General features: G+C 35.4%; 1 protein-coding gene across 1 annotated transcript in view; it reads right to left on the reverse strand.

Moving 5' to 3' along the window:
• Window positions 1-282: 282 nt before the first annotated feature.
• The window catches only part of LOC128987252 (N-alpha-acetyltransferase 15, NatA auxiliary subunit-like), a 125439-nt gene continuing 112728 nt past the window's right edge, over window positions 283-12993 (reverse strand). Inside the window, exons 12-17 of the mRNA XM_054408009.1 lie at window positions 9298-9485; window positions 9068-9176; window positions 8255-8506; window positions 6134-6231; window positions 5000-5201; window positions 283-3935 (exon numbers count right to left, since the gene is read on the reverse strand). Of these exons, the coding sequence (XP_054263984.1) occupies window positions 5013-5201; window positions 6134-6231; window positions 8255-8506; window positions 9068-9176; window positions 9298-9485 (836 nt within the window). The 3' untranslated portion in view covers window positions 283-3935; window positions 5000-5012. The remainder of the gene's footprint in view (window positions 3936-4999; window positions 5202-6133; window positions 6232-8254; window positions 8507-9067; window positions 9177-9297; window positions 9486-12993) is intronic.

Here is a 12993-nt window from a genome sequence, read left to right on the forward strand (position 1 = left end):
TTGGGAAATTCTTTTAAATTATCCTTAAATGATACGTTTATCAACTGATCCTGATTGAAGACAATCTTGATAGAAATAATCTCAAGAGCTAGATTGATAAAATCCCGTTTTAAAATACAATAACGCTAGGCTTCTGAGACTGGCTTTTGATATACTTGAATGATATACTTCATATAAACACATGCTGACAAATCATTCTCAACTTCTAGTTCCGTTAGGTTAGGATTAACAGTAATGGCAAAAAATAAAATTTGAATAAGGATAATTAAGGACAAAACAAAGTCTCGGTATAAATATTTATTTAGATACTCTTCTTTCGAGCTTTTGCAATATAAAATTACTTAAAAAACCATGAAACAAGAGAAAACTATAGTTGCGGACTCTGAAAATTTACATTTAGGTTATTTATTTACAAAATTAATTAGCAAGTCCCACTACTTAATGACTTTAGAACAGAATGTTTACATGGTAAAAGGTCAAACCTATTAAAAATTAAATATTATTATTAAATTATATATACTGAAACACACTATTAACACAACTAAGACTTTGCATTTTGTATATACAAAACAATACTATTAACAATTTTTACATTCTGTAAGAATGTATTTGTACCTATTTCAAGCACTGCAGGTATAATACATTTAGATTTTTAATTTTTATTTTCATTTGAATCAGTAGGTTTAACTTTCAACTTCATTTACTGATTCAATATGTTAATAAAATTTGATGAGACTGACTTAATTCTTTTCACAAGCTAACGTTCTCACAAACGAAATTAACTTAACACAAATCAAAACAGACTCGGTGGAGTAAATTGTCCTACAGCTACAAACCTTAGTTCTAATAAAAACTACAAAACCAATTTAATCTTACTCCTGACCCCTGGTGTTTGACAAGTAAATCTAATCTACTTAACAACAAATAACAATAGGTTGCTGTTAAGGAACAGGCCATGAACAAGATATTTGAACGAGTAAGGACCCTAAGAACTGAGCTGGAACCCTTTGGAATTTAATTAAAAAAGAAGCGGGGGCGACTGGTCTAGTGGTAGAGCACGCGGCATTAGAGGCCGAGTTCCAAGGTTCGAATCCCATAAATCACCAACAAATTGTATTTATGTGATAATGCTGGACCCTCTAAGACTAACCTGAAGTAATGTGTAAAACAGTTCCGGACTGGTGCCTAGCATCCTAGGATGTGAAGGTGGGATATAAAATACCCTCGCCGCAGCAAACCTGCAGACTAAGCGAATTTCCATTTGCCTGATTGGCTTTACACCAAAATGTCTCTTTAAAAATATCACATATATTTCCTAAATAGAATTAGTTTAACAACTAGTACTAAAGGCCAAGTCACACCGAGCTCGCTACCACGGCGGGAGCGAATTTTGAAAAATCACTCACCATGTTATCAAATGTGCCAAGTTACACCGCAAGTTACGCCTGCAGGCGTGCAGTAGTGTCCACCATGCCTGCTTGCTGAGCGATTTTTTGAGACTAACACGCCAGAGTTTTGTCTGGCGCATGCGGAAAGGTGTATCTCAAATGGCCAAGCTATTTGAAAGCTTAAAAATAATACAGTTTTAAATTAAATTTAACATGTTTCTTTTCTTTGATGATGTGTGTTGTTTAGTATTATTGCTTCCCTACTATGTAATCAATTGTTTCCGTGATATGTTTATTACCAGAAAAAAATCATGGTTGTTTATCATGCAAATTTAATGTTTCCTATCAAATCCTATCAAAACAACAAAAACTGTACAATCAATGTAAACTTGAACTTTTAATAGAAGGCTTTGAAAAATTTAGATTAGTTTTAAAACTTTCTTTAAAAAAACTAAAAGTGGGTGATTTACCCTCAACCATATTGAAAATGTGTTCACTACAAACAAAGTCTAAATTATAAAAAAATAATAATTACAGTTCACTTTTTAATGTACAATATACTACTAAATAAATAGGCCTAACATTGCTTCTTAAGCACTTTACTACTTAAAAAAATAAATAAAACAGAAAATTTACATGGCATACTAAATAGGTAAGATGTGTTTCTTATGTAAAACAAATTTTAACGAAACCACCTCAAATCTCCCGCCGCGGACACGGTACTTTTGGTGTGACATGGCTTAAGGTAAAACGTCCATGCGAGGTACTCCTGCGGTGGATGTCGGTGTGGCATGGCCTTACGGTTTGCTGCAACAGGGAGGGTAACATTTTTTTTATGTTAACAGTTTAGTAATAATTAAAAACATTTTCCAAATTTGATCAAAATATGTTCATAAACAAGCAAACTACAATAGTTTACATATTCTTCATAAGAATAACAGGGGAATTTTAAATTAACAATTTTTTGGAATTTTTTCCGTAGCCATTAGGGGCACAATAACCGTAATAATACGGTTAATAGAGTAGGGGGTCCAGGTCTTACCATGAGACCTACGGTAATAGCTTATTCCATAAATGGGAAATTCACTAAAATAATCATTCAAATAGAAGATCCGGGAGGCAGTATCAAAAAAATGTTATGAGTTAGCTTATCCTCCCAAAATGTAATACAGTGCATTTTAAATTTTTTTATCAAATTTATTCTCTTCTACGTTTTTATTTATTCTCTTCTGAATTGTTACTCCATTGTGATACACCCTTAGAGGTGTTTGGCTTTAGCATTATTTTTTAGATCAAAAAGCTTTGGTAAAAAAATAAAAAAAACTTGCTTAACTTTTTAAAATAAATGAATATGCCAAATGTATTGTTGAGCTGTCATTACATTAAATAAAATGGTTTCTTCAAATTTGAGTTATTTATCATTCATAAACTTGTACTAAAAGGTAATCACGCATCAGATCTCTGGGTGGAAACTACATAATGCTACAAACCAAACAACATATTGATTTATTTTAAATAAATTCTAGGTTTACTCACATTAAGTGTATGTACTTTAAAATGTTGACTTTATTTTTTTTAAGTATTAAAAAGCTTTAAAGGTTTACTCCTGATTCTCATGTAGTTGAGTTGAATTATTTAGTGACAAGCAGGATGTGCATTCACATTAGAACCATTTCCCACCTCCATAGCTTTTATTTCGCACAGACATATCAAAATTTATGTTAGATCTAATTAAATGTATGCATTAAAAGTAGGGGAAGAGTGGTGGGAAATGCTTTGTCTTCCTTGCACTGCCCTTCCTTGAGGTCATACTAATTGATACAACTTTTACAACTGGACAAAAAATTGTATTAATTTGAAGAGAAATAAAAGTACTGTATTAAAACGTTTAATTATGATACAAATAATGTTGCAATTTAAAACAGTTACAATTTGATCTAAGGCCGTACCTAATAAATCAGTCTTTTATTGGTAGATACGTTTTTGGAACAAGAAAAAGATAATTTAGTGTAGAAAGTACAACAATTTGCAATTAAGCAAATTATTGGTAATTTAATAATATGCAGTTTAAGCAATATAAATTAAAAAATTCCTGATAGTAAAAAAAAAAAAACTATTATAAATGCTTACTTCTAAAAGCAATTCTCTTGTTTGCAAGTACGGTATATATTCTCCTACATGCAACTTTTCTGCAGATATTTAACATAACAAAGGCAGTCATAACAAAATCAATATTTAACAGTACAAAGTTTAAAAAGTCTGTACTACTGTTTCACAACAGACTCGCTAAAGTGATAGTTTCTAATGACTAACAATCGATTCTTAACAACAACACATAAATAGTAACATTTTGTACAAACTTCATCGAGAATATTTTAATGTCATTTTATAATATTCTGAATGAACCAACTCTATACACAAGAAATACTTAAATAAATAAAATATAGTAGTCGATTGATGTGACTGGCGTTGATCTGTACATGAATGACAGTGGCTAACATAGTTCAGCCACACACATACTCTGCTGGGGTTGATTTAGGTCTGAACCTGCAACATGTGATATGGCACAATAGACGAATGTTATTATATAAATAACTGAAATATAGTTTGCATCTAGTTGTTTTTCTTACTGGATTCACTAAAATTCAAGCCAGTTCCCACTAATATGGTAATATCAAGCTCGTAAAAATATTCTAAGCATTGTAAAAGAAAATGTACGTTTCACCAAATAAAGATCACGATCTGTGATTGATTTTTTTAGGTTTAAGTCGTCAACCACTATTGTCAATTTAAACCAATTGACCAATAGAATTTATTTGAATTTAAAATTTTCACCATCTCCAGTTGGCAGACATGAATGGAATAGAGTTTGAGGATGGTGTTCTGTATTTTGCCCAGACTGTGGAAGAAATTCTAGAATTCACTGTAGGAAGATTTTCATGATTTTTTGAGTGAATGGAATATGTTCTTGTTTTTGCCATGAATACAGAAGACAACATTTTGTCAAGACTGAAGTAGATGTGCTCAATATTGCGGTGACTGCGGAAGACGTTTATGATTTCACTGCTATATTGATGAGTTAACGACAATGTGTTGTATAAACTGTTTGAAATATTCCAATTGATATATTTTTTAAATAAATACTTTCCAAAGGTACCCAATGTTTGCTAGAGATCTGAGGGTGAAAATGTTTGACCTGCCTTGAAGTAAAAAATGTGGCATGCAGACTTTTAGTAAATGGTATAAGAATATTATTTGGTTTTAAATTTACGGATTTGAATTATCAAAATAGTACTAGGATTCCCAGAGTAGATTATCTAAAAAAACTTACCTACTATTGCAGTCAGCGCTCATGCATTAGCTTTGTTTACCCAGGATTAAACATGAACTACTTGTTCATTATCTTGTTAATCTTGATATAGTAACGGTTGACTGGCTAAAAGTCAATAAAACTATCAGTTTTCTCACCCTCCCTCCAATCTCAAGTGACAATGTGTTTACTTCTCTGGTTTTATGGTATTTCTGTGACATGTCCCCCCTATTTTAAGGTATGTATTGTTAATTAAAGCTTGAATCTTTCATTCTTTTCTCCCTCTCTCCTTTGAACCCACCTTGATGACAGTGTCAGTTGCTGAGGCAGTTCTCTTGACTCTCCAGTACGTGGCCACGGGATGGTGTGGCCGGAGGTGGGGAGGGGTTGAAGGCTGTGGCCAGAGGGAAGCGTTGGTGACACAGGGTCATGTACTCACTGGCAGCATCCCCACAGTCACCAAACTCACCCTTCCGTAGAGAGTTGAGCACTGCTGTACAAACCTGCACCAATACAATCACACCATTAACTACTAGGCCAACTTGTAGACAATATAAATGTGAAAAAATTACAATTATCATTACTGAAAACAATATATATTTCATTAGTCCCTTAATTATCCGGAATAATAGAGGGAAAATAATATTTTTTGTAAATTGTATATAATGTTACGTGCAATTGATGTTATTGCTACTAAATTTTAATAGATATCGCTTTTGGCATCAACTGTCAACAATCGATTCTCTTTACTGATCCCAATGTCCATGAATCTGAGGTAGGCCCTGTTGAGAATTTAGATTCCTACTGGAAAGCTCCTGGTTTTTTTTTCTTCTCATCCTCTCTCTTTAGAAAAACACTCCTTGCATGTTTTCTTCATTGTTTGGTTTTGTTCATAGTACTAATTGTTTTTAGTTTAAATTCAGTAAACCGCCACACATAAAATTAAGGAAGGAGGGGAAGGAGTCCTACTAATTGATTAGCTGATATGATAAAGCATGGCTTTGCAGTTGTCTGCAGGACAACATCACTGTGCTCACGATGCAATACCAAAATAACATAGCTAACAATACAGTAGCTGGTATAACACTTTTGTATTAACTAATGGCAAGACATAAAAACTAGTTGGACATGTTCTAATTTTTAAAATGTTATAAACATGTGTTTATATGCTACCAGTTTATGGCCAGTGTAAGGCTCTTTTCAGGCTTGTAGCCCCCCGTAATCATGGACCCGGGGAGCTGAGGCAAGAGATATTAATCAAAACCATAGGTAGCATTAAATCAAGGCAATCGCTGTAGAAGAGTGAGATTTAAATATTCAACTCACATCAAGGTGTATGTAATTTAAACTAAGTTTGGTTTAGTACAAGTTTAATTTAAGGATGTAAATATAATTTATATTTTAAAATATAAAAACTTATTGGCTGGTAGATTACCGGAACGGTAACTCCTTCCATCGTAGAATCCAAGTTAGTCACAAGTTTAATGGCAGTTGCTTGACTTGAAGGATCCAGTAAATACATCATTTTCGCACCTAGAAATAATATAAACATGGAATGAAAATTTAAAATCGTACTAACCAAATATTGTAATATAAATTATAGACACAATGGTATGGTTTACTTTTCAAAATCAGGTAGTTTCAGTTAATATTTAACAATATTTAATTCAACAACAAGGGTTGATTGGTTTTAATTTCAGAGCCATAAGGGAAATAATGTACTCTATGAAGTTAAGCAATCAATTAGAGTTGCTTGTGTATGAAAGCTGCACACACTAACTTTTTTACATTATAAACACTGGTCATACCTGCTGACATACTCAATTTACACTGATCTATGCAGCATAAAGTTCCTTGTTCATGACGCAGCATCTGTGTGAAGGATCCCGCATATATCAGTGTAAATAGAGTATAAATAGTGTATATAATGTAAAAAGTGTAATGGGTCAAAATTATAGAGGGGTTAGGATTTTATATCTATTATGAAATAATGAATTTATTTCCTCCAATAAAAACACACAATGGATACAAATATGACTTGGAAATTAACTTATTTATTCATCAGTAGGCCTATTCCTTACCTGGTTGGTGATAGTGGTAAACCTATCTTGGTAAGGAAAATAGCTGTAGTAGGCCGTCTGAGGCCTAGCCTAGGGTTGAAGTAGGGATAACCCCTTTTTTTTTTGGCAAAATCACTAAAGACACTGTTTTTGGTGTATAAAAGTCATGAAATAACATTGTTGTGTACAAAACAGGCGATGAACTGTTTTCGTGTAACCCCCACACCTAATATAAACCTTTGGGAAGAATGCCAAAGTTGTTGTGCAGGCTAGGGTGGTGAATTGCGATCACGAATATAATATCACGTAACATGAGTACACTGTGTTGAACACTGTATTACTACACTATGTCGAACATGGGTGGAAATTATACGTCTTTGTTTATATCAGCAACGATACTAAAGTTCCGCCGAATAATTTCACAGTCGGCGCAGGTAAATAACATCATAACCTCTACCCATAGCCGACTGCCCGGGCGTTGTGAATCGTGACAGCGCCAGGGTTTGTGAACTCGTGACGTCATCGATCATCAGGGAATGGATCAGCTGATTCCCTATCCCTAAAGGATTAGAGAGGGGGAAGGAAGGGAGATCCCTCGTGGGCTAGGGATGTAAGGAACATTCTCATCCTATGTTTAACAGAGTGAAGTCGTGATTTAATAGACCAGTCGAGTGCTTTTGCTGGAGTTCTTGAGTCTATAGTGGGTTTGAGTGAAAGCACCTGGAGTTTATAGGTAACTCACCGTATATTTTTAATAGTGCTTACTATCATTTTCAGAGTATTTAGTTAGTGATAACCCTCACTTTATTATCTTAATCATAAAACTCACGGTAGGGCCTTTGTTGGGTGTTTGAACCTGTATAAGTCCGTGTTAGCGCATGCTAGGGCTTGTGTGGGTTGGTGATAAAGGGTAGGAGGTACGGTGAGCTTGCCAGCATGAAGATAGAGACTATAAACTGTGAGGTTGATGAAACTGCAAAAATAGTTTATTTAGGAATTTTATTTGTTGAAAGAATTTTAATTATTTCAAAATTTAATTAGATATTACCAGGTGTGATGATGGTACAGTAGCGCTGTTTGTTATCGGTACAGAGTTCACACCTGATTTACACTACATTTTTGTGCATAAAAATCTGTACCCATGGTAGGATGTCAAATTAATTGTTTTAGTATCTGAACCCTGGAAACTTCCCAGCACGCCGACTTGAGCGATCCGCTGGCGAGAGTTGGTGACGTCTTTCCCGCTATAACTGCGATATAGGGTATATATTCCTAGCGAGAAAATCGTCACATTACAAAAGAAAATTCAACAAACCTCCCTGAAACATATGGAATGACTGAGGTGAAATATAATGGAGAAAAAACAGAATTCTGCAAGAACAAAGGCTACAAAAGAAGGTAAATAATTCAATTTCCGAGTTATTGTCACTCATTAAGACTATAGGACTATATGTTCAGTCCTTAGCTGTTGGGTGATTCATTTCTGTAGCATTTACCTTGGAAGACAGCAGGGAGGTAGTGAGAGTGAGTGTCCAGGAACTGTTGGTTGATGGTGTGAGGAGATCGGTCACCAGTGATGGGTCCCAGACATGTCTCCAGCACCTGCTTGCATGGCTCTGACAGTCTGTCCTGAGCCAGCCACTCCTTATACCTCAGCGCCAGTCTGATGACACAGCTGTGGACCTCTGGATGGTCAGGGGCCAGTCGGTGCATCCGCCTCACACTCTGCAGCATCAGCAGCGCTTTGTCTACAAACAACAACAACTGTTCAGTAATGTTGCCGTCCTGCACCAGCCACTCCTTATACCTCAGGGCCAGTCTGATGACACGCCACAGCCCTGTGGACCTCTGGATGGTCAGTGGCCAGTCGGTGTATCCGCCTCACACTCTGCAGCATCAGCAGCTAGGCCGTTGCAAGACGGCCTAATCCTATTACGCTTTCCCACGGAATTCAAACCATCTCAATCTGCGATGCTGTTTCCTTTACCAGAAAGACAACTCCTTAGACTGCAAAGCTTTAATCAAGCCTAATTATTGGTTAATCCCATGAAAATGCTAATAAACTAAGCTTACTTTTCAACAATAATTTTAGTCACAAAGGCCTTTAACTCAGGACCCACAATATCTTGAGGCTCTAAGGTTGAAGGTGATTTGCACAGAATTGGATTTGAAGCTTCGTAATAATAGAAAATTATTAAAGGGCGTTTAAGATTCTTAAGTAAAAATCCTTGAATTGACAAACATACTCCGATCATCCAATCATCTTCCGATATACCAGAATATGATAGGATTTCCTAGTCAGGGCTCACCTTTTCTGGAGTATATCTCAAATGCCATTAGGTGGGTCTCCAGCAGGTTGGAGCACAGGGATTGTAGGGGCTGCAGGAACTTGATGGCTTGGTCTAATGGATCGTCCACCTGCAACAGATTTGTGACAATGTAGCTCATACATCAAACTAATATCCAAAGTTATAAGTAGCGCATTTCCCATATTACTCTACCCTACCCTACACTAGGTATGAGGAATGTTTGGCATTACCTTGGCTAGTTTGTCTGGCACCAGCTCATCCTGAGGAGGTGCGTCAGGCTCAGTGTCCGCTTGTCTGTTCTTGTGTTGCTCTCTTTTCTCAGCTACTGTTGCTGCTGCTGCTTTCTCCAGTTCAGCCTTTCTTTTTGCTTTTCGTTGCTTGTTACGTAGCTTCTTCAGCTCTGAAGGTGCCAGGTTTTCTAAAGTAACATTCAAACTATTAGGACTCCAATTAAAACATAAAAAGAATTTTACATATTTTATAGTTAGTCAAGAAGCTGTGGTATCTAGTGAGAGGTGATTCACTGTTTTAAAAACTGTGTTATTAAATTTATTTCCACCATTACTATTCTAAATGGTCCCAGCCTCAATGCTCGATTACTATATCTTCATCATACTGACAAATTTAACCTGTGGAGATCATCACTTGTACTAACTATGAATCACTTTCTAATTTCTGTGGTCTAAGGGCTCAACCCCAATTAAAATTTAATTAGTGTGAATGGAGAAAAGGGTTAGGTGGTAGAAAAAATGAGGAGCATAAGGGATGAAGGAAGTTTGGAGTTTGTGGTATGTACAAATTTGCTGGTGTAGGCAGGCATAGGTCTATAATCAGTTTTGTTTGAGTAATATAAATAAAGGAAAATTCGGAAATTTTGTATGCCAAACGAGATGCAACTGAGAGAGAGTTGCTCAGCTGATAGTGGACAACAGGACCCTGGTAACCTTAAGGCTCAGTATTGGGCCCACTTTTTTTTCTTATTTACATTAATGATCTTCCAAAAGCTATTAATAAAGAACTAATTCTTTTTGCCGATGACACTACTGCTTTGATCAAAAATAATAATACAGCTGAAATGTTTTCTTCTCTGCAAAGTGTGGTAAAGGACATGGAGCAATGGTTTTTAGAAAATGGGTTAAAATTTAATGTTGAAAAAACAAATATTATTAAATTTTCTACTAGACACAAAAATATGGAAAACTGTTCCTTTAATTTAATTGAAGCTCATAAATTCTTAGGGGTTTACGTAGATGACACAGTTAAATGGGATTCACATTTGAATTATTTACGTAACAAAATTAGGTCGATATCATCTTTATTCATACATTTAAGGGACTGTGTTTCTATTGAGACACTTAAAGTAGTTTATCATGCTTATGTGGAGTCAGTGTTAAGATATGGCATAATTTTATGGGGTCAAGCTACTGGTATTAAAACTTTATTCAGGTTACAAAAACGTATTATTCGTATTATTACCAACTCTCATCCACGCAGTTCTTGTAAGAAACATTTTCAAAATTTAAGAATTCATACATTAACGGGGTTGTATATTCTAGAATTATTAAATTACATACATTCAGTTAAAAATGAGCTACCAGAAACAATACATTTTAATCACAGGTATGAAACCCGAAATGAAAATATATTTAGACTCCCCAGACACCGTTTGACCCTATATGAAAAATCTCCATTGTACGCTGGGCTGAGATTGTACAATGTGCTTCCGCCATGCTATAAGTCATTAAGCAAAACCAAATTTAAAGATACAATAGATAATTTTCTTATTGACAAGGCTTTTTTTACTTAATTGAAGATTTTTACAGAACTACAATTTAGAAATTTTTTTTTAAGTGTTTAATTTTAAGTTAAAAGTTTTAATGTTAAATATTTTATGTATGGATTTAATTTTGACAATGCACCTATTCTAAATGTTATGACATGTATGGAATGTTTTGCAAATAAAGTCTATGTCTATGTCTTAGGCCCAATTCACACAGAACGGACGTTGGGCGGAGACGTGGCACGGACGATGCAAGGACATATGTCCTTTCTCGCCTTTCCATGTAAACAAATTGGTCAATGCACACACAAGTGACGTGACGCGGGCGGCCGCCCTCCCGCCACCGCCACGTCGCTTCGGCGTGTGTATTTTGTGTTCAGAGTAATGGTGAGTTGTTTCTTGTTCTTTTCACTATGCGAGAGGACATTGAATTCAATCACAGATTTTGTGAGAAGGTTGAAAAATTCCCTTGTTTGTACGATCACAGTCGTACAAACTAACTAATCAACAGAGTCGACAGAAATAACTAATTCGGTTGACACAAATAACTAACAGATATAGTCAAAAACCAAAACGTCTAGTCTACATACAAGTTTTCTCGCCACTGTACCGTCCCTTCTGTGTGCATTGTACATGCCACGTCTCCGCCTGACGTCCGTTCTGTATGAATTGGGCCTTAAACACACAGAACCGTGACGGTTCTGTACTCATATTTTTTTATCACTTATCAGGTTTCTTGCGGCTGGTTGGAGTTTAATAGATACAACGATATTTTGATATAGACTTGAATAAAATGGCACACCGTCTGAACCTTCCATTATTATCTGCCCGAAGAATATTACTACTCGACCATCGACCTGCTGTTCCTATTCAGGATAGTAAACAACCCACTGGCCTGCTGGACTGTTCCGAGATCCTCCATCAATTGGATTTCAACGTTCCACGTCACGCTCGCCGACATAAACTGTTCTCCAAACACTTCCTACCAACCATCTACAGTTACCAAAGCAAAATACCAAGGATTATGAGAGTCTGGAGTGAGGTTTGTGCTGACTTGGACTTTTTTGGTTCTACCATTGAAACTAGAAGAGAACACTAAACTTAATTTGTTGATATCGTTATTAAGTCATTGTTATAGTTCTGTTATTATATTGTGTTATATTGTTATTGTATCAGGCTATTTTTGACCAAATTTATTGTTATTTTGTTATATAATTATGTTATTACCTATTATAGTTTTATATATATGTATATATTATTATTATAAGTCTATATTATTATAATTCTATGTTATTAATTGTTGTTAAAATTAAAATTATGGCCTTTCCTTTGATTGCATCTCAATTAAAATGAGATTAGGATTCAATCAAACTGCTACACACAGTTACATAGTTAAGGGAATTTATGCAATGTTTTGTTGGATGTTATTTTTGCTTTGTCAAATTACTAATGCAAATCTGGAAGAATCAATTTAGACTGTAATGGATATTGTTTTTTCCTGCCATCAGATTTGTAATTTTTTTATTGGAGTATCACCGTTTGTTAATAAATAAATTAATAAAATCATGAGGGGTCTAAACTTGAATGTATGTTTATTTTTTTTCATCAAAACATTTTGAATTGCCCATTAAGGTTTAATTGCAAACTAATATACTTGTGACGCTTAGCGCCACTATTTTATATAGTGCCACACAACGAAATCGCTGGCCTTGCGATCAGTGCGCCTCCCTCGGTCTGCCGCTTGCTTTTTTTCTGAGAAACGTCAAGGAGCTACGGAATCGAGATTTCCTCCGTCTTGTCTCTCGCCGCCTGTCGTTCGATTAGCTGCCGAACTCCATTTTCCCATCTCACCATGCCGTTATTAAACCAGGATAAGTCCTTAAATATTAAGTAGTGCTAAGATTAAGATGACAGGCTAAGATAACAATTTAAGGGGAAGCCGGCAGGGTTTCGCCCCATTCGCAAAAATGTAAATTCCAATAATTATGATTACCTCGCAACAACAAGGTAATCATTCCTAGACATGCAATAGTCACCACGTTGAAAATTTAAGTATTAAATCATTCAGGAATCGCCTTAGGAATCTAAATTTGTTCAATAAAGAGTTAGGGAATGTACCACAGAATGCATAGCCTAGTTTCCGCCC

This window comes from Macrosteles quadrilineatus, unplaced genomic scaffold, assembly GCF_028750875.1.
Source record: "Macrosteles quadrilineatus isolate MER2022 unplaced genomic scaffold, UCM_ALF_1.0 Scaffold_2__2_contigs__length_208266976, whole genome shotgun sequence".
NCBI classification, from domain to species: Eukaryota; Metazoa; Arthropoda; class Insecta; order Hemiptera; family Cicadellidae; genus Macrosteles; species Macrosteles quadrilineatus.